This window comes from Xenopus laevis, chromosome 9_10L, assembly GCF_017654675.1.
Source record: "Xenopus laevis strain J_2021 chromosome 9_10L, Xenopus_laevis_v10.1, whole genome shotgun sequence".
Classification (NCBI taxonomy): Eukaryota; Metazoa; Chordata; class Amphibia; order Anura; family Pipidae; genus Xenopus; species Xenopus laevis.
The window spans coordinates 134,946,797-134,966,201 of record NC_054387.1 but is presented as its reverse complement, the minus strand read 5'-3'; the positions used below and the strand labels follow the sequence as shown (position 1 = coordinate 134,966,201).

Here is a 19,405-nt window from a genome sequence, read left to right as displayed (position 1 = left end):
CTTTTAAAATTCGCCTTCCCATTGAAGTCTATGGGGTTCGCGACGTTCGCGAACCGTTCGCATTTTTGACGCAAGTTCGCGAATATGTTCGCGAATTTTTTTTCCGACATTCGCTACATCCCTACAGCCTAGCTGCTGATTGGTTCCTGTACTACAGTGCAGTGAGCTGAGTGCCACTGGCTCCCCTGCACAGCATTTAAAAGGAGATTTACCCTATTGCTGTGGTGTGCAGTTCTATTTGTTAAGGAAAAATCCAGAGTTCCATATACATTTTTGTCTCAAAAAGTGAAATAGGTCAAAAAAATCATACACAGTAGTCACATCCCAAAAAGGGCCCCCAGTCCACGGGCCATATAATTTGGTAACGTCAAACAAAACCAAAAGTTGGGAGAGACTTACTGTTACTTGAAACAGAGGAGCCCAAATGATGTATAAAAAGTAGAAAATCCTTAGTTAGGACATAATTACGTCTGACGCATTTTGTGCCAAGGGTAGACACTTACTCATAGGCTGGGAAAGGAGGCTGCGGGAACAGATGGGCGGGACTAGTAGGGTTTTGCAGAAATTTTCAATTAACCAATCTGAAACAAGAGTAAAAGAGTATATTACATTCTTAGTTTACATTATGTTTCCTCTTAAAAAAATATATTTTTCACATAAATGAATTGCTGTGAAGGTTTCAAATGATACATGTGATTATATTGTATTTTTACTATGGATACTCCTAAAGCAAGTTTAGCCGCTTTAGACTTATCCGTATCTGTTTCAATAAGAAAATATCCAAATCATTCCATTGCTTGTATCTTTGCCAGATAGTGAACCCGATGCTATGACTGATACTACAGCTCATATGGATGTAACATTACGTTGTAATAACGACCCAAGCAAGAGTGCGGATAAAGACGTTGACACTTCTCCAGCAGAACATCACCTGGCAGCTCCATGTGGTAGGTTTTATATCTTGCTGAAGTGCTTGCGAAGGCCTCGATTGTACATTTTAGAAATGATGTGTTTATAGCATTTCCTTAGTATATAGGTTTTGGCATGTAGATGGAAATGTGGGTAAATGGCCCTTAATTATTTCCACTGCACTCCATTGATAGATCGTGTATATGGAGATACAAGTGACGTGAAAGTTGAGGAGCCTGGCAAGATTGAGGCTGAAGGAGCACATGTAAATCTCTCAATCCCTAAAATTTCCCCAGAGGAGCAGCCCCCACCAGCCAATGGGATTAAAGAGCAAGCTGCATCATTTGAAGGGAGAAACCAATCAGATTGCAGCATTAATCCACTTACAGAACAGATACAGGGAACAGATACACCTACTCCTATCATGGAATGCAGCCTGAATAACAGCTTGTCTGATAATTATATATTAAATGGTATTAATGAGCAGTCGGCTTCATGGGAAGAGAGTAACCAATCAGATTACAGCATTGATCCACTTACAGAACAGATACAGGGAACATATATCCCTACTCCTATCATGGGATGCAGCCTGAATAATCGTGTATTCACTAATTATGTATCAAGTGTCATTAAAGAGGAAGTGGCTTCGAGGGAAGAGGGAAACCAATCAGATTGCAGCATTAATCCATTTACAGAACAGATACAGGGAACAGATACACCTGCTCCTATCATGGGATGCAGCCTGAATAACAGCTTGTCAGATAATTATATATTCAATGGTATTAATGAGCAGTTGGCTTCATGGGAAAGAGGAAACCAATCAGGCATTAATCCTAATACACCTACTCCTATCATGGGATACAGCTGGAATAACTGTGCATTTACTAATTATGTATCAAGTGTAATTAAAGAGGAAGCGGCTTCATGGGAAGAGGGAAACCAATCAGATTGCAGCATTAATCCACTTACAGAACAGATACAGGGAACGGATGAATGGAACAATAGAATAAGATGCAGACCACATAAACACATGATAGATATCAACTGCATAGGAAATAGAAGAAATAAATTATGTACATCTTCCAAAAAAACACTTACGTTAAAGGAGGTGTTTGACTGTAATAAGTGCCATAAAAGTTTCAAATCTAAGGGCGCCCTTGTTAGACATCAGAAGACTCACACAGGAGTGAAACCGTTTTCTTGTTCCCAGTGTGGCAAATGTTTTGCACAAAGTTCCGACCTGACTGTACATGAGAGAACCCACACAGGAGAGAAACCCTTTGCTTGCCCTGAATGCGGGAAATGCTTTGGGCGTCACTCTCACCTTAAAGTGCACCAGAAAGTTCACACCGGCGACAAACCCTTCGCTTGTACTGAATGTGGCAAATGCTTTACACAACACAAAAGCCTGATTGTACATCAGAGGATCCACTCGGGACTGAAACCTTTCTCTTGCTCTGTATGTGGGAAATGTTTCAGAGATCGCTCAAACCTTAATGCACACGAGAGAATTCACACCGTGGAAAGGGCGTATCCTTGTTCTGTCTGCGGGAAACATTTTGCTCACAAGATCGACCTCAAACTACATCAGAGAATTCACTAATGGGGAAAAATACAAATATTTTAAACATATAGAAGTCTTTACACAAGAAATATCCCTCGTTAACGTCTACTACTTTTTTGGCTCAATTTCATCTTTACTCCCAAACTGCCTGGGTGTGTATAGAGTGGGGCAAGGGAGTTTTTATTTTGACGAGGCTCATTATCCTAGTCACACCTCACTTGGATCTCGTTGGATGGGCCAAATAAATGGATGACTAGTATTTGCTCCGTTTGTTACATAAACTCTTGATTGCTGCCTCTTCAAACCCTGCCAGTGGTGTGAGCTTTATTCTACAACTATAAAGAAGGTCTGGGAATAAGGCTGTTGTTTTTTTTTTTTGTTTTTTTTATCAAAATGTAAAATAAAACTTGTATCTTTTTTATACGATTGGCTCCTCGATTCTACAATAAGGGGCAGATTTATCAAAGGTCGAGGTGAATTTTCAAATTAAAAAAATTCGACTTTCGAGCTATTTTTGTGTACCTTGACTAGGGAATAGTGCAAATTCGATTCAAATTTGAAAAAAATTTGAATTCGGCTTCGACCATTAACCATCTAAAACCTGGCATATTGCTGTTTTAGCCTATGGGGGACCTCCTAGAACTTATTTGGAGTCAATTGGTGGACTGTCTGTAAAGTGTAAGGGTGTCTAAGATTTTCACATCCCTACACTTATATGTCTCCTTTAAAGGGATACTGTCATGGGAATTTTGCACTGAAATCCATTTCTCAAAAGAGCAAACCAATTTTTTTTATATTCAATTTTGAAATCTGACATGGGGCTAGACATATTGTCACTCCCAGCTGCCCCAAGTCATGTGACTTGTGCTCTGATAAACTTCAATCACTCTTTACTGCTGTACTGTAAGTTGGAGTGATATCACCCCCTCCCTTCCCCCCCCCCAGCAGCCAAACAACAGAACAATGGGAAGGTAACCAGTTAGCAGCTCCCTAACACAAGATAACAGCTGCCTGGTAGATCTAAGAACAACACTCAATAGTAAAAACCCATGTCCCACTGAGACGCATTCAGTTACATTGAGATGGATAAACAGCAGCCTGCCAGAAAGCATTTCTCTCCTAAAGTGTCACATGACTGGGGGCAGCTGGGAAATTGACAAAATGTCTAGCCCCATGTCAGATTTCAAAATTGAATATAAAAAAATCTGTTTGCTCTTTTAAGAAATGGATTTCAATGCAGAAGTCTGCTGGAGTAGCACTATTAACTGATTCATTTTGAAAAAATTTTTCCCATGACAGTATCCCTTTAAGGTTCCAGATTGGTGCATCTTGATCTACTCCCCTATGCTGAAGGTCTGGGACATGAGCACCCGGGCCCACCATTTAATGTGATCACCCTTTACTACAGTCCAGCAAACTGAGCTTTTCAGTTTCTTTTTATGTAAGGTCTGGAAATAAGGAGATGTGCGGGTGCATAGATCTGTGTAACCTGTACTTGACTTATAGACAAGAGCCAATAACTGAACTCCCCGCGTGCAAGGCTGTGTCTCAGAATATCTCTCTCTACATTGTACTAAATGTGAACTCAAACATCAACACCCCATTTAAGTAAATACACTCCCAGATGTAATATATCCTTATGTGAATTACAGAATCTGATGAAATGTTTAAAAAAAAATTATAATTGAAAGTAAAAAAAAATTCATTTTGACCCATTGGGACTCACAAGCAATAATAATAACTAGTGTTTATGGTCTGGTGCTGGAACTCAAAAAATTATATCAAACAATATATATCCCAAGGCTTATTTTTAGTAAAAATAAATCATTTATTAGTATTCACATTTAAAAAAAGTTAGATACATACTGACCCCACATGACCCACCTTACGCGTTTCATACCCTTGATTGGTTTTAAGAAAAAATGGGTGGGATTACCTGGGTTTATTTTGTGTGGAACATGCTGTTGATAGAGACACCTATGACTAAGTGCTGGAGGGTACGAAATGCATAAGGTGGGTCATGTGAATTGCCCTTTAAGCTGCAAGCCACAGTTTCTCCAAGAGACTTGCTTATCTGAAATTGTTACAATTGTTTCTTTGCTTGTCTTAAATTGTTAGAAATGTATTTTAGTGCAGCTGAGAGAATACACGCATCAGAACACCAAATGTAGGAGGGAGAGAAAATCATTACCCGCCGTCCGGAAGAACCATTCCACTCTGGTCACATGGGTAGCCGTATAGTAACACGATCAGAAGCGCACTTAAGGATCACCGGATCAGTCACAGGGTATATTTCATAAAGATCTTTGGTTAAAATCCACGTTTATTGGGTCTTATTAAAAGCATGTGACATATCAAACATCAAAAATAGGGCAGGGGAGTGCAAGGCTCGACATGTTTCGTGACTGTGCAAGTCACTTCATCAGAAGCCATCTTAGTGCAGCTGTCCAGTGTTCTGGGCTCTCTGCCAAAAGCCTTTTATTTAAAGGAGACATATAGGATACATGAAAAAAAACCTAATTTTGTAAGCAATTATAAGTAATATATGTCGTTGCGTTTACATGGTTCTAAAAATTTATATTATCTTTAAAAATAGCCCCTTTATTGGAGCTCCCTATAGATGTTCTCTGGTCCCTGTCTGTGTTTCACATGAGGGGTGGGCGTGTCCTAATGGTCCCTGCCAGAAGCACAGTAGGAGGGGGACAGCCAATCACAGCCCTGCAGTCACACAAGCACAGACAGGCTTCAGTTCCCTATCAGGTCCTGCTAGCTGCTGATTGGTTCCTGTCCTACAGTGCAGTGAGCTGAGTGCACAGCCTGGGAATTCAGGGAGCAGCAAGTGGAAGAGAAGGGAGGGATTATTAGGGGTTTTGCAGAAATATTCAATAAATCAGCCTGAAACACTACTTTTTTTTTAAGCACAATTCTTTTATATCTAAATGAGTATAATGCACTGGTACATTCTTATTTTTTTTACACAAAATGTTTTCTTTAATTACATTTCAGAAACTTTGTATTTTTTTCTGGTGTCAGTGCAGGAGATCAAAGAGAAAGTCTGGACATTTTTAGTAACAATCCAGGACTGTGGGTTGAGCTGTCAAAATCGGGACTGTCCTGTGAAAAACAGGACAGTTGGGAACTATGTTTAAAATGCTGTTTTGGGTCCTTTAGACTAATTGGGCAGATTATCTGCCAGTGTACGGGGCCCTCCTAGAGGCCTCCGTGACTGGTATCTGCCCAAATATAGACCAGATTGGGCAGGTTTGATTTTCCCTTCTGATTGAGGAATGCATTGACTAATTGATGCGGCCCTTGCCCAGTCAGCACCGATTCTCATTGTTGTAATCCAATTGTTTGGCCCTAGGACAGAACAATCTGAGTAGCCTATTGGCCCTGCCTTTGTTGGGCATATTGGGGAAAATTACGCTTGTTTGTCAAGTTCTCCAGTCAAACAGATCTTATAGTGTACGACCACGTTTTGACTTTACTAAGGTAACCAGGTTCTTTGCAGACTACAGGAAACAGCACCAGGTCTGGACTGAGAATTAAAACAGGCCCTGGCATTTCAGATACACAGAGGCCCAAACAGCCCCCCACTAGCCCACTAATTACTGATTTTCTATGGCAACTTATAGAAGCCCCTTTGGCATTTGCCACAACCCACAGTTTGCCAGTCCGGGACTAAGCAACACCCACATATATATAATACACAAAAGCCATGAATATCTTGTAAATTATATCCTTATAAACAGTGAATTCTGATGTCATCAGTTATAAACGGTGAGTTCTGATGTCATTTCTGTCACATGACTCACTGAAACTTGTGTATTATAGTGAATAAAGTACCCCCAGTTGCAAAATATATTAGATAGGGATGCAGCGAATCCAGGATTCGGTTCGGGATTCGGCCTTTTTCAGCAGGACACGGATTTGGCCGAATCCTTCTGCCCGGCCGAACCGAATCCTAACTTGCATATGCAAATTAGGGGCGGGGAGGGAAATTGCGTGACTTTTTGTCACAAAACAAGGAAGTAAAATGTTTTTCACAACTTACACAATAAACACAACATATAAGAGGTAGGACTGCAGCTGTTGCCATAGTAACCGATTCCTGGGGCTGCTCGCCTCCCTATTGGTGTTGCCATAAGAACAGGATGATGTCACCAACAGAGCGATTCCCTGCCCTTATTATGACGACGGGAGGAATCTGCTAAGGAATTGTTTGTGTTGCGGTTACCATGGTAACCAAACTTCTGCTGCCATGTTACGGGGCGGCTGTTTCCATGGTGATGCTGTTTTCCAAACGGGCTCAGTAGCTTGAGCTGCTATAGGATTACTTTACACAGGCTCTTTAGGATAAAAAATGAACAGAGACAGGAATAAAGCCGGGGTTGCTGGGTAACTTGATACAACACTCTGAATGCTGTCACGGAGCTGGACACGTCACTGCTTACGTTCAGTCCCCTCAGGAACTGCGTCACTGGCCCTATCAGTTGCGCTTATGTATCCATCACTCTCCCTGCCGCTTCCTGTCCCGCCTCTTTTTCTATTGACAGCCGTTGGACTTAGTTGACAGGCATGATGTCTATCACTGACTCTCTGTAGCCCGCCCCTTACTCTCTTAGCCAATGACTAAATCCGTGCCGATCATAGTGTTTGTGCGTGACCCGTCCCTCTACTCTTAGCCAATCAGCGAACGTGTCCCGCCCCCTCCGCACCTACAGACAACACAGCAGTTGTGCCCAGGGGAAACAGGAAGTAGGAACAGAAGCGGGTGACTAAGAGATAGAGGCGCGTTCCTGGTTTCGGCTGCGTATTCTGCTTTTCTTATCTTCTATTATCGTAAGGTATTGTGTCACTTACTTGTTATATTGGCCTTGCTCGTGTGTGTCCTGGGTACCCCTGGAACTATAACAGGGTGACTGTTACCCCAATGTTTCTATATATCTGTAACCTTGTTATGAGCTAAGGGGGCCCAGTCTGAAGGTCAGTTAGGGGGAGATTTGGGGTGAGTGCTTATTTGTACCCTGGGTACCCCTGGAACTATAGCAGGGTGACTGTTACCCCAATGTTTCTATATATCTGTAACCTTGTTATGAGCTAAGGGGGCCCAGTCTGAAGATCAGTTAGGGGGAGATTTGGGGTGAGGGCTTATTTGTACCCTGGGTACCCCTGGAACTATAGCAGGGTGACACCCCAATGTTTCTATATATCTGTAACCTTGTTATGAGCTAAGGGGGCCCAGTCTGAAGGCCAGTTAGGGGGAGATTTGGGGTGAGTGTTTATTTGTACCCTGGGTACCCCTGGAACTATAGCAGGGTGACTGTTACCCCAATGTTTCTATATATCTATAACCTTGTTATGAGCTAAGGGGGCCCAGTCTGAAGGTCAGTTAGGGGGAGATTTGGGGTGAGTGTTTATTTGTACCCTGGTACCCCTGGAACTATAGCAGGGTGACACCCCAATGTTTCTATATATCTGTAACCTTGTTATGAGCTAAGGGGGCCCAGTCTGAAGGTCAGTTAGGGGGAGATTTGGGGTGAGTGCTTATTTGTACCCTGGGTACCCCTGGAACTATAGCAGGGTGACTGTTACCCCAATGTTTCTATATATCTGTAACCTTGTTATGAGCTAAGGGGGCCCAGTCTGAAGATCAGTTAGGGGGAGATTTGGGGTGAGGGCTTATTTGTACCCTGGGTACCCCTGGAACTATAGCAGGGTGACACCCCAATGTTTCTATATATCTGTAACCTTGTTATGAGCTAAGGGGGCCCAGTCTGAAGGCCAGTTAGGGGGAGATTTGGGGTGAGTGTTTATTTGTACCCTGGGTACCCCTGGAACTATAGCAGGGTGACTGTTACCCCAATGTTTCTATATATCTATAACCTTGTTATGAGCTAAGGGGGCCCAGTCTGAAGGTCAGTTAGGGGGAGATTTGGGGTGAGTGTTTATTTGTACCCTGGTACCCCTGGAACTATAGCAGGGTGACACCCCAATGTTTCTATATATCTGTAACCTTGTTATGAGCTAAGGGGGCCCAGTCTGAAGATCAGTTAGGGGGAGATTTGGGGTGAGTGCTTATTTGTACCCTGGGTACCCCTGGAACTATAGCAGGGTGACACCCCAATGTTTCTATATATCTGTAACCTTGTTATGAGCTAAGGGGGCCCAGTCTGAAGGCCAGTTAGGGGGAGATTTGGGGTGAGTGTTTATTTGTGCCCTGGGTACCCCTGTAACTATAGCAGGGTGACTGTTAACCTAATGTTTCTATATATGACAGTGTATTCAGTTCAGCCAAAATTCTGCATATTTCACTCTAGGCTATATGGCCCCTCTAATTGGGGGATATTGCTGGGAATAATCCACTATAAAAATGTGTAACTGTTTAATTACAGACGGAATTCCAGGTCAGTCCCTCCCACAAGGAGCCAATGGGAATGTCAGAGAAAGCGAGTGACACAGGGATGAAGGGGAAGAAGAAGGATAAAAATGAGCGGAATGAGAAAATCCTGAATCTCACACTGGAGATGATCTATCTGCTGACTGGAGAGGTGAGGGGCACTGTGACTGGCACACTGACAAGAGACTGTCTGTCTGTACAAAGGGGGTCTCTCTGCTGCAGGCATCTCATCAGTTTCTCTCCCTCTCAATACATAGGGCTATGTGATCCCTAAGAAGAAGAAGTCAGGTGATGACATGGCCCCCCCACAGAGCTGCACTGACTGTATATTGGAAGGAGGCTGTAGGTGCCATGTGACCAACCTAACTGGAGGGAGGGCCTTGCATGCTCCTGGCTCCGTCATACAGAAGGAAAATAACAAGAATGACAAGAAGATCCTGGAACTCATGTCCAACATCATCCAGCTGCTGACTGGAGAGGTGGGTACAGCGGCCCCTTATTGTTTAGTAACAGTGGATGATAATCCCTTTCTCTGGCTGGGGGATGACTGGAACATTGTGTGTGACAGGTTGCCATAAGGACTCATCATGTTTCCATCTATTTTTCTTGCAGGAGTGGGAGTATATCAAAAGAAAGAAGGCCCTTTACATGGAAGGGATAAAGGAGGATCCCCAGCAGCTCTGCCCAGTGGGTGAGTAATGTGTGTATGTGACAAAATCATCTTAGATTATCCAATGTAACTGAACATATTAAAATGACCAGTACAAGGACTGTAAATGACATCATTCTTACTTTGATAGCATATGATATAAATCTAAGGGCACTTTTCTGCACTTGAAAACTATATTATACACAAATGAGTGATGCTAATGTCAAGTTCATCATTTTATGGTGAGTGTTGTCTAACAGTAAATGGTAACAGCATGGGCCTATAGGCACTCAAAGGACTCACACAATTTTGTTTTAATTTTACTTTTAATGACCTTTGTGGGTCTTTTGAGTGCCTGTAAGCCCATGCGGTTGCCATTTACAGATATTCACTCCCTAAGCTGAGGGTCTGGGACTTGAGCAACTGGACCACCTTCTCTACTTGGTGTTTATACAGTTGGTCTTTTATGTGCCCATTGTAATTTTTCAGTGTTGTCTAATGTTAAACATTTTTCTATGAATACAGGTCTTATATCTCATATATTTTCTCTTTACCAGGCTGTGAATATGAAGATAAGAGCATTGTTATGTGTAATCTTGAAGCCACTGCATGTCTTAATAATGACCCCAGAAATGATACGGTTTTTTGTGAACACAGAGATCTCTCAAAATTTGATACTTCTTTAGCAGAACAATCCCTGCCAGCAATTGGTATTAAAGGTGAACCGGTTTCATGTGAAGGGGCAAACCAATCAGATTGCAACATTAATCCTCTTGCAGAACAGATCCAAGGAACAGATACACCTACTCCTATCATGGGATGCAGCCTGAATAACAGCTTGTCAGATAATTATATATCAAATGGGATTAAAACGGAAGCAACCTCATGTGAAGCAGGAAACCAGTCAGATTATGGAAATAATCCTGTTGCAGAAGTACAGCTAACAGATACACCTACTCCTGTCAAGAGGTGCAGCCTAAATAGCATTTTATCAGATAATTATATAAAAGTAGCTATTAAAGAGGAGCCACCATCATGGGAAGATGAAAACCAAACACATTGCAGCATTAATGCACCAGGGGAACAGAATGAAGAAATAGATACTCCTACTTCTATCATGAGATTTTGCCTAAATAGCAGTTTGTTAGATAGCAGTTTGTTAAATGCTATTAAAGACGATACTCTGTCATGTGAAGGGGAAAACTATTCAGATTGTAGCTTTAACCCACTAACAGAGCAGACTTCCCCAGGCTGTAAACAATTTACATGTTCTGAATGTGGAAAAACGTATACACGGCTCTATAATCTGAAAGTTCACCTAAAAAGCCACACGGACGATAAAACATTTTCTTGTTCTGATTGCGAGGAATGTTTCACAGATCACACAGACCTTGTTATTCATCGGAGACTCCACCTAACACTAAAAGCCTTTCCTTGTGCCGAATGTGGGAAATGTTTCACAAACTGCACAAATCTCAGGGCCCATAGCAAAACCCACACAGGGGAAAAGCCTTACTCTTGCACTGAATGCGGTAAGACTTTTAGGGATCGCTCACACCTTAATATACATAAGAAGAGGCACACAGGGGAAAAACCATACACCTGTTCCGAGTGTGGGAAATGTTTTGCCTATCGCTCCAACCTAATGGTGCATGTCAGGATTCACACAGGGGAGAAACCATTCTCTTGCTCTAAATGTGGCAAATGTTTCACAGATCATGCAAACCTGATTGTACACGAGCGCATGCACAGAGGGGAGAAAAGCTTCTTTTGCTCTGAATGTGGCAAATGTTTTGCACAAAGCACAAAGCTAACTTTACACCAGAGAATTCACACAAAAGTAAAACCCTTTAAGTGCAATGAATGCGGGAAATGTTTTACCCAGAGCCCGCACCTTATTGTGCATCAGCGCATTCACACAGGGGAACGGCCGTACTGCTGCTCTGACTGCGGGAAATGTTTTATAAGTAGCTCACGTCTTAGTACCCATCGGAAAGCTCACAAATAAACTTAGGGATTGAATTGATCATTTTTGGGTTCAGCCAAAGACCAATCGGAAACCTAATGTGCACATTTGAGATATATTTTCGGAATTTATTGTCTGTGGAACAAAAAAACATATTGATCTTTAAAGTTACATAAATGTATAAGTTTTTGTTGAACTGAATACAACCCCCTAAAGATTCAGCTAAATCCTGTAAAATGCAGGGATTCAGCTGAATTCTGAATTGAATCCAGGGTTAGTTGCATCTCTCCTTTCATTAACCTAGTTTATTTTATTTAAGCAAGAGTAAAATAGTCTTTTTATTGTGTATGTGTAGAGACTTTGGGGGAAGTATATAATTATATAATTGGAGGCATTCGCTGCCTCCAAACTCCAGGGTCTTTGTTTGATCTCCAGCCAGGGTATGTAATTTCCTTCTGAGTCTGCATGGCTTTCTTTCAATTGCTCAGGCTTCCTTCCATACTCATAACAACATACCAGTAGGACAATAGTGTGTGAGTGTAGAGGGACCTTGGACACCACTGTGGCAGGGACTTATTGTAAATGACAAAAAAACAAGGAATTGTTGTGGAATATGTTATTTCATTAATAAGAGATTTATGTGATGTTTACAGTTTCAGATCAATTTGCATAAAGATTATATACAAACTTAAATTAATAAAAAAAAATCTGCTTAAATATGTGCCTGCTTCCATCATTTCATTTTGCCTAGTGTGCAGAGGCTTGTTGCTATTAAAAAAAAAAAAGCAATATTCAAAATGCCAAACCGTTGCACCCAAAGAGATTATATCCAATATACTCTAGTTGGTAGGGAATATGTACAGGCTATTATAACACTGGAATAAAGAATCAAGAGTACAGCCCATAGGGACATGCATGCTGCCAAGGATTAACATTATTCAAAGGGGCTGTACAACCCAACAATAATCATGTTGTGAATCTGAGATACAGATACAAAACTAGTCAACTCATGCAAATAGTCCCAGTGCCAAAGACTATCAATAGAAGTCGTTTATTGAGATCATACCTCCCAACTGTCCCACTTTTCACCAGACAGTCTTAAAGGAAAACTATACCCCCAAAATGAATACTTAAGCAACAGATAGTTTATATCAAATTGAATGACATATTAAAGAATCTTACCAAACTGGAATATATATTTACATAAATATTTCCCTTTTACATCTCTTGCCTTGAACCACCATTTTGTGACTCTATCTGTGCTGTCTCAGAGATCACCTGACCAGAAATACTACAACACTAACTGTAAGAGGAAGAAGTGAGGAAGCAAAAGGCAGAACTCTGTCTGTTAATTGGCTCATGTGACCTTACATGTGGTTTGTATGTGTGCACAGTGAATCTTACGATCTCAGGGGGCGGCCCTTATTTTTTAAAATGGCAATTTTCTATTTATGATTCCCCAATAGCACATACTACTAAAAAAGTATATTATTATGATAATGGTTCATTTACATGAAGCAGGGTTTTACACATGAGCTGTTTTACTCAGTATCTTTTAATAGAGACCTACATTGTTTGGGGGGTGTAGTTTTCCTTTAATTTTTGATGCCCAGCTTAGGGTCCTGGATTGCCCTGAAATGTCCATTTTCCTGCTAACCCCTCACAGCCTCTCGCGATGAAACTGCAGCATCACCCCTCACATTGTTGAAAGTGCAGCCACCTAGAGAGTAGAGGACAGTTATGAAAGTTATGCAAATGATGTAAGTCACAAGGCAGCCGGGAGTGTAACAGATGGGCGGGACTAGTGGAGATTTTGCAGATATTTTCAATAAAGTAACCAGAAACACTACTTTTTCAAGCAGATTCATTCGATATTTAAAAAATGTTTAATGCACTGGTACATTCTTGTTTTGCACATAATATGTCTCCTTTACTGTAACTTAGTATCTTACATAACTTGTATATCAAGCAAAGACAATACAGAGGAAACTGGCAGAGGCAAACTCCACTGACCACCTATTAAAAAACTTAAAGGAGAAACAAATCCTTTACCAAAAAAAGCCCTACCCCCCACCCCACATAGACCCCCCTCCCTCCTCCCCACCAGTCTAGCTGCCCCCACAGGGAAATGCACCTAACTTTATACTTACCTCTAAGTGCAGATTTAGGCGTCGCAGTTCCTCGCAGCCATCTTCCGGGTCTTTGGTAATCTGATTGGGAGACCGGTGAAGCGACGCATGTGCAATTTACCAGTTTGCGACAACTGCGCATGTGCCGAAATGGACGGAAATTGCCGAAGCGCCAGAAGAAGACATGAAGACCCAGAAGATACCTGCAGTGAGCTGAGATCCCTGAATCTGCACCAAGGGATAAGTAAATAAAAAAAGGGGCATTTTCCAGGGGTGGGGCAGCTAGGCTGGGGGGGAGGAGGGAGGGGGGTCTACGTAGGGTGGGGGTGTAGGAGTTTTTTGGAAAAGGGTTTGTTTCTCCTTTAAAGGACAAGGAAACCCTTCCTCTAAAGTCTTCAGTATGTCATAGAGCCCACCTTACTGTCTCTAATCACTACTTTTTTTTTTTTTAAATGAATTTGTTTTTCCCGTTTTAACTTCTCAAACTTCCACCTTACTCAGACTTGCCGGCACCATATTGACGTGCATTACATCATAAATATATCGGCTGCAGTTCTTCTGAGCATAGTATTCTTCTCCTGCTCCTAAATTCTTGTGCGCTCCTGCTGTGAGGCGTATGCTGTCTCCCGACCGGAAATAATGCGCATGCACCATGGTCTTGGTCTCAGTGCTGGAGAGATGGATTGTGGGATTTTCTTTTCTTTTACTCTGCAATATTTTCATAACTCTGGCGCTTCTACGTCTGCAAGGATAAAAACTGAGGAAGTTGTGGAACGCTGCAGAACTGACTGCTTGTCAGATGAGTTCCAATGTTTAACATACTTTCTTTGTCCTTTAAGATACATTTCACTGACCCCAAGTAACTGACTAACATTAATGAACTATTTAATGAACTGCTGTTTATATTTGGATCTATTAAGTGAATGATATCATGTGTTTCCTCATACCTCCCAACTGTCCCTTTTTCGGAGGGACAGTCCCTCTTTTGACAGCTCAACCCGCAGTCCCTCATTTGTACTGGAAAGTCCGTCTTTTCTCTGCATTGAACAGCCAGAAAAAGAAACAAAGTTTCTCACTTAATCGGCTTTTAGCAGAGAGCCCAGAACAGCTAACAGGTGCAAATAAGATACTTTGTAACAATTTTGAGACACAAAAACACAGTTTAGATAAGGAGAAATATTTTCAAACTTTCATAACCTGCCAAATTTTGTAAAACAAACATGGTAATTAGGGGGTGTGGCCACAGAAAGGGGTGTGGTCAAAAAATGGCTGCGCTATGTGCGGAAAAAAAAATTTTGTCCCTCTTTTTACTTCCAAAATGTTGGGAGGTATGGTTTCCTACATGAACTTTCTGGCAGTGGCAATGACCAGTTATTGGGCCTCACAGCAACATCATTAGTTATGTAAAAACTTACATTCCTGTCAAAGAAACACGAGTATCGAGCAGTGACAGGGGCAGACATAGGCACACCTCCCAACTGTCCCTTTTTCAGAGGGACAGTCCCTCTTTCGGCAGCTCAACCCACAGTCCCTCATTTGTACTGGAAAGTCCCTATTTTCTCTGCACTGAACAGCCAGAAAAAGAAACAAAGTTTCACACTTAATTGGCTTTTAGCAGAGACAGGTGCAAATAAGATACTTTTGTAACAATTTTGAGACACAAAAAAACAGTTTAGATAAGGAGAAATATTTTCATATCCTGCCAAATTTTGTAAAATGAACACGGTAATTCGGGGGTGTGGCCACAGAAAGGGGCGTGGTCAAAAATGTTTGCTGCGCTATGTGCAAAAACATTTTTTGTCCCTTTTTTACTTCCAAAATGTTGGGAGGTATGTATAGGGGTAGGATTTAAACTTAGCTCAAACTCCACTTCAGTGTTTTGGGCAGAAGCCTCACATTGTGTGAATGGGATATTACTGCTGGTGACTGTAGGGGCTTTGCTTGAATTAGAATATCAGGCAGGAGGACATGTCAAATATTGGGATGGGGCCACAATGAGGAGTATTTCTGTCACATCACATATAAAGGGCGTGTCTATGATTTTTTAGGGCGTGGCTATAAAGAGGGAGTGGTCAGAATATAGACAATGATATTGTGAAGGTCAGTTTGGCGTTGGGGGAGGAGCTAATTCTGCAGCATATTTCTGGGTAATATAATAGAATAAATGGCACAAAGTCTTTCCACATACAAACAAGCAGCTAACGTACTGGACATTTCCCCTCAGTCCCTAACTGTTCCTCCGCCCCCCAGTCTTCCAGCTCCGAATCCTAACCTTTGCCATATTAGCCAATGAGCGAATGCGTTCCACCCCTTCCTTCAGCGTTGACACTAGCAGCTTTAGTCTGTTTACTTCCGTCTGCCTCTGTCCCGCCCCTTCACGACTCCGCCAATGAGTGAGTGTGATTTCCCTTTTCTTGCTCTGCTATAGGCAGCACGTCTCTCTGGACTGGAGGAGCTGGTCAGTAACACTGTCACTATCAGGTTTGGTTGGAAGGGCAGACTGTATATACATTTGCTTGTGAGTGGGTAACTGTGAGTGCAGGTGAGTGGCTGCTGCTGCTGTTCCCTGTCTCAGAAGCTATGTGCGATTCTATTACTTTATTAGCTGAGTGTTGTTGTTTATATTTTGCTCTGAGGACTTTCTTTGTGTGTGGGGCACAAGTGGGTGACAGGGGAGCAACAATCAGCCTGGTCCCAGTTCTTTGAGGAGATGGGAATAGTAATTGAGAGGCACCAGGAGGCTGGGAGTTCCCAGTTTTATTCCTGTTCCTTTATAAACAATGAATTATTATACACGTAAACAGATAAAAGGGATTGAGCCAATGGCCCCCCCGCAGGTGATTATTGGATCTTGTACCTCAGCTGCTGTTACTCAGGAATCCTTTCCTTCAGCAGCCGTATAAACTGACGCATTGTACAGCAGCCGTATAAACTGACAGATAGTACAGCAGCCGTATAAACTGACGCATTGTACAGCAGCCGTATAAACTGACAGATAGTACAGCAGCCGTATAAACTGACGCATTGTACAGCAGCCGTATAAACTGACAGATAGTACAGCAGCCGTATAAACTGACATATTGTACAGCAGCCGTATAAACTGACAGTACAGCAGCCGTATAAACTGACGCATTGTACAGCAGCCGTATAAACTGACAGATAGTACAGCAGCCGTATAAACTGACAGTACAGCAGCCGTATAAACTGACAGATAGTACAGCAGCCGTATAAACTGAAAGATAGTACAGCAGCCGTATAAACTGAAAGATAGTACAGCAGCCGTATAAACTGAAAGATAGTACAGCAGCCGTATAAACTGACAGTACAGCAGCCGTATAAACTGACAGATAGTACAGCAGCCGTATAAACTGACAGTACAGCAGCCGTATAAACTGACGCATTGTACAGCAGCCGTATAAACTGACAGATAGTACAGCAGCCGTATAAACTGACATATTGTACAGCAGCCGTATAAACTGACAGTACAGCAGCCGTATAAACTGCCGCATTGTACAGCAGCCGTATAAACTGACAGATAGTACAGCAGCCGTATAAACTGACAGTACAGCAGCCGTATAAACTGACAGATAGTACAGCAGCCGTATAAACTGAAAGATAGTACAGCAGCCGTATAAACTGAAAGATAGTACAGCAGCCGTATAAACTGACGCATTGTACAGCAGCCGTATAAACTGACGCATTGTACAGCAGCCGTATAAACTGACAGATTGTATAACAGCCGTAGAAACTTACGCATTGTAAAGCAGCCCGATATCGCCCACCTCAATGTCATATTGATGTCACCAAACGAGCGGATCTCCCTGCGTATGGCCAGCTTTCGACGCAGCTAGCTGGCCACGCTGGTGGCAACCCTATCTCTTATCTATATTCTGCTTCATGAGTAAACCCAATCCTTTAATTACAGATATGGGATCTATTATACAGAAATCTCTGAAATACAGCAATGCTCATTTAGAAAAAGTTTCTTATTTTTGATTGATATGCTATTTTTTTGTTGTTTCTGTAATAAGACATTAACCTCACTTGATAATTTATTGGCCGGATAAGTGTTTGGTTTTCACAAGGCTGAAAACCAAACAGAAACTGGAGACCTGAACAGGCCTTAGAAAAATGAACTGTTTGGGTCAAAACCGAAGTGGTGGCAACCCTATCCCTGATATTTCTCATAGTCTTATCAATTAGGGGTATAACCGGATAGGTATACATTCCTTGTTGGAGATAACACAGCCACTAAAGCTGCCTGAGGCAATCTGTCCAGACATTTCCTTGGAACAAAGCTCCCTGATTGGTCTTTCTGGCCCCACTTGTGTATGAAATCTTGTGAAGAAAAGAAGGGTAACTATACCATATTGTGCTGAGAATCCGGGACCCTGCAAGTTTCCGTCTCTCCCACTGGTGGAGTCCCCGAGTCTTCAGACATGGGTTACCATGTTGGGTGGCTTTCTTCAATTCTTTGCTTTTTAAAGTACCAAGTAGTAGTTGTGCACCCTTCCTCTGGTGCTTTAAAAATGTGGCAAACTCGTGTTTTCTATTGAGCCTTTGGTTTCTCAGCCTAAAATTTAGTAAGACAAGCGACCAGTGCATGCTGGGTAATGTAGTTTTACTTTCAAGTGAGGCCATCAGAAACAAGTTGAAGTAAAACTACAATGATCTGTAAGCAGTGGGCAAAGTGTCCAGGACAGTCATCCTAGTTTGCAATTGGCATATAGAATTCCAGGGGCGAGTGGTACTGGGGGGCAGGGGCTGGACATGTTTAGTTACTTCAGATTTGAGAGGGCTGGGGAGAGATGTATTTTCACATACCGTATATATTATTTTATTGTTAAAAAATTTTTTTCTCTGAACAAATTTGACTAATATTGAAATTACTTTCATCTGTTTTCAAAAATTAGACCTGACAGCTCTGATGTATATGTTGTCCAGGTGACCGCCAGCTTCCCACCCATCAGATAGGAAAAATGACAGTCTGTCTTTCCCTGTGTGACTGGCTACCCACATCCATATGAGACAGACTAAATTGGATTTACGTGGAGCTCCAATAAAGGTGTCATTATAAAAAATGTTGCTTTTTTAGCTCAAATTTGACTAACGTGCCATAAATGTTTTTCTGTTGTCTACATTATGAGTGATTAAAAAATGTCTATATGAATCCCTTTAATGAATACCAGAATCAGTAGCACTAGCCCCATGTTTTATATACTCTCTTTCTAATGGAGAGGTTTTTTTTCTTCTTACCCCATAGTGACATTAACAAAACCATCACCATTGTGTATTCTCTCCTCAACATAAGGATGACACAAGGTCCAGTGTAAAAACACAGGCTGTTGGGAGATTTAATGGGATTCTATGGATCTGGGCCTTTTGGGGGGGATATTGCTGGGAATAATCCTGTATAGAAATGTGTAAGTGCTTAATTCCAGGGTCACTTCCAGGTCAGTCCCTCCCACAAGGAGCCAATGGGAATGTGGGAGGAAGCGAGTGACACAGGGATGAAGGGGAAGAAGAAGGATAAAAATGAGGAGGAGGAGGAGCGGGGGAAGAAGGAGAGAATGGTGAATCTGACACTGGAGATGATCTATCTGCTGACTGGAGAGGTGAGGGGCACTGTGACTGGCACACTGACAAGAGACTGTCTGTCTGTACAAAGGGGGTCTCTCTGCAGCTCAAACACCATTCTCTCTTCCTTTCAATATTTAGCACTACATCCCTAGGAAGAAGTCAGATGATGGGGGGGCCCTGCATGCCCCTGGCTCCGTCATACAGAAGG

The 19,405-nt window shown here is 42.1% G+C and overlaps 1 protein-coding gene across 4 annotated transcripts in view; it reads left to right on the top strand.

Moving 5' to 3' along the window:
* Positions 1-12,205, top strand: part of LOC398339 (zinc finger protein) — a 28,906-nt gene extending 16,701 nt beyond the window's left edge. Inside the window, exons 1-5 of one of the 4 annotated variants that reach the window (XM_041576574.1) lie at positions 811-947; positions 8,869-9,024; positions 9,131-9,352; positions 9,486-9,564; positions 10,080-12,205. In XM_041576574.1, the coding sequence (XP_041432508.1) occupies positions 8,905-9,024; positions 9,131-9,352; positions 9,486-9,564; positions 10,080-11,530 (1,872 nt within the window). In that variant the 5' untranslated portion in view covers positions 811-947; positions 8,869-8,904 and the 3' untranslated portion in view covers positions 11,531-12,205. Of the gene's footprint in view, positions 1-810; positions 948-1,103; positions 2,895-7,103; positions 7,321-8,868; positions 9,025-9,130; positions 9,353-9,485; positions 9,565-10,079 lie in introns of those variants that run through there. The other 3 variants (XM_018240038.2, XM_018240039.2, XM_041576575.1) reach the window with 3 other exon arrangements.
* The last annotated feature ends 7,200 nt before the right edge of the window (positions 12,206-19,405 follow it).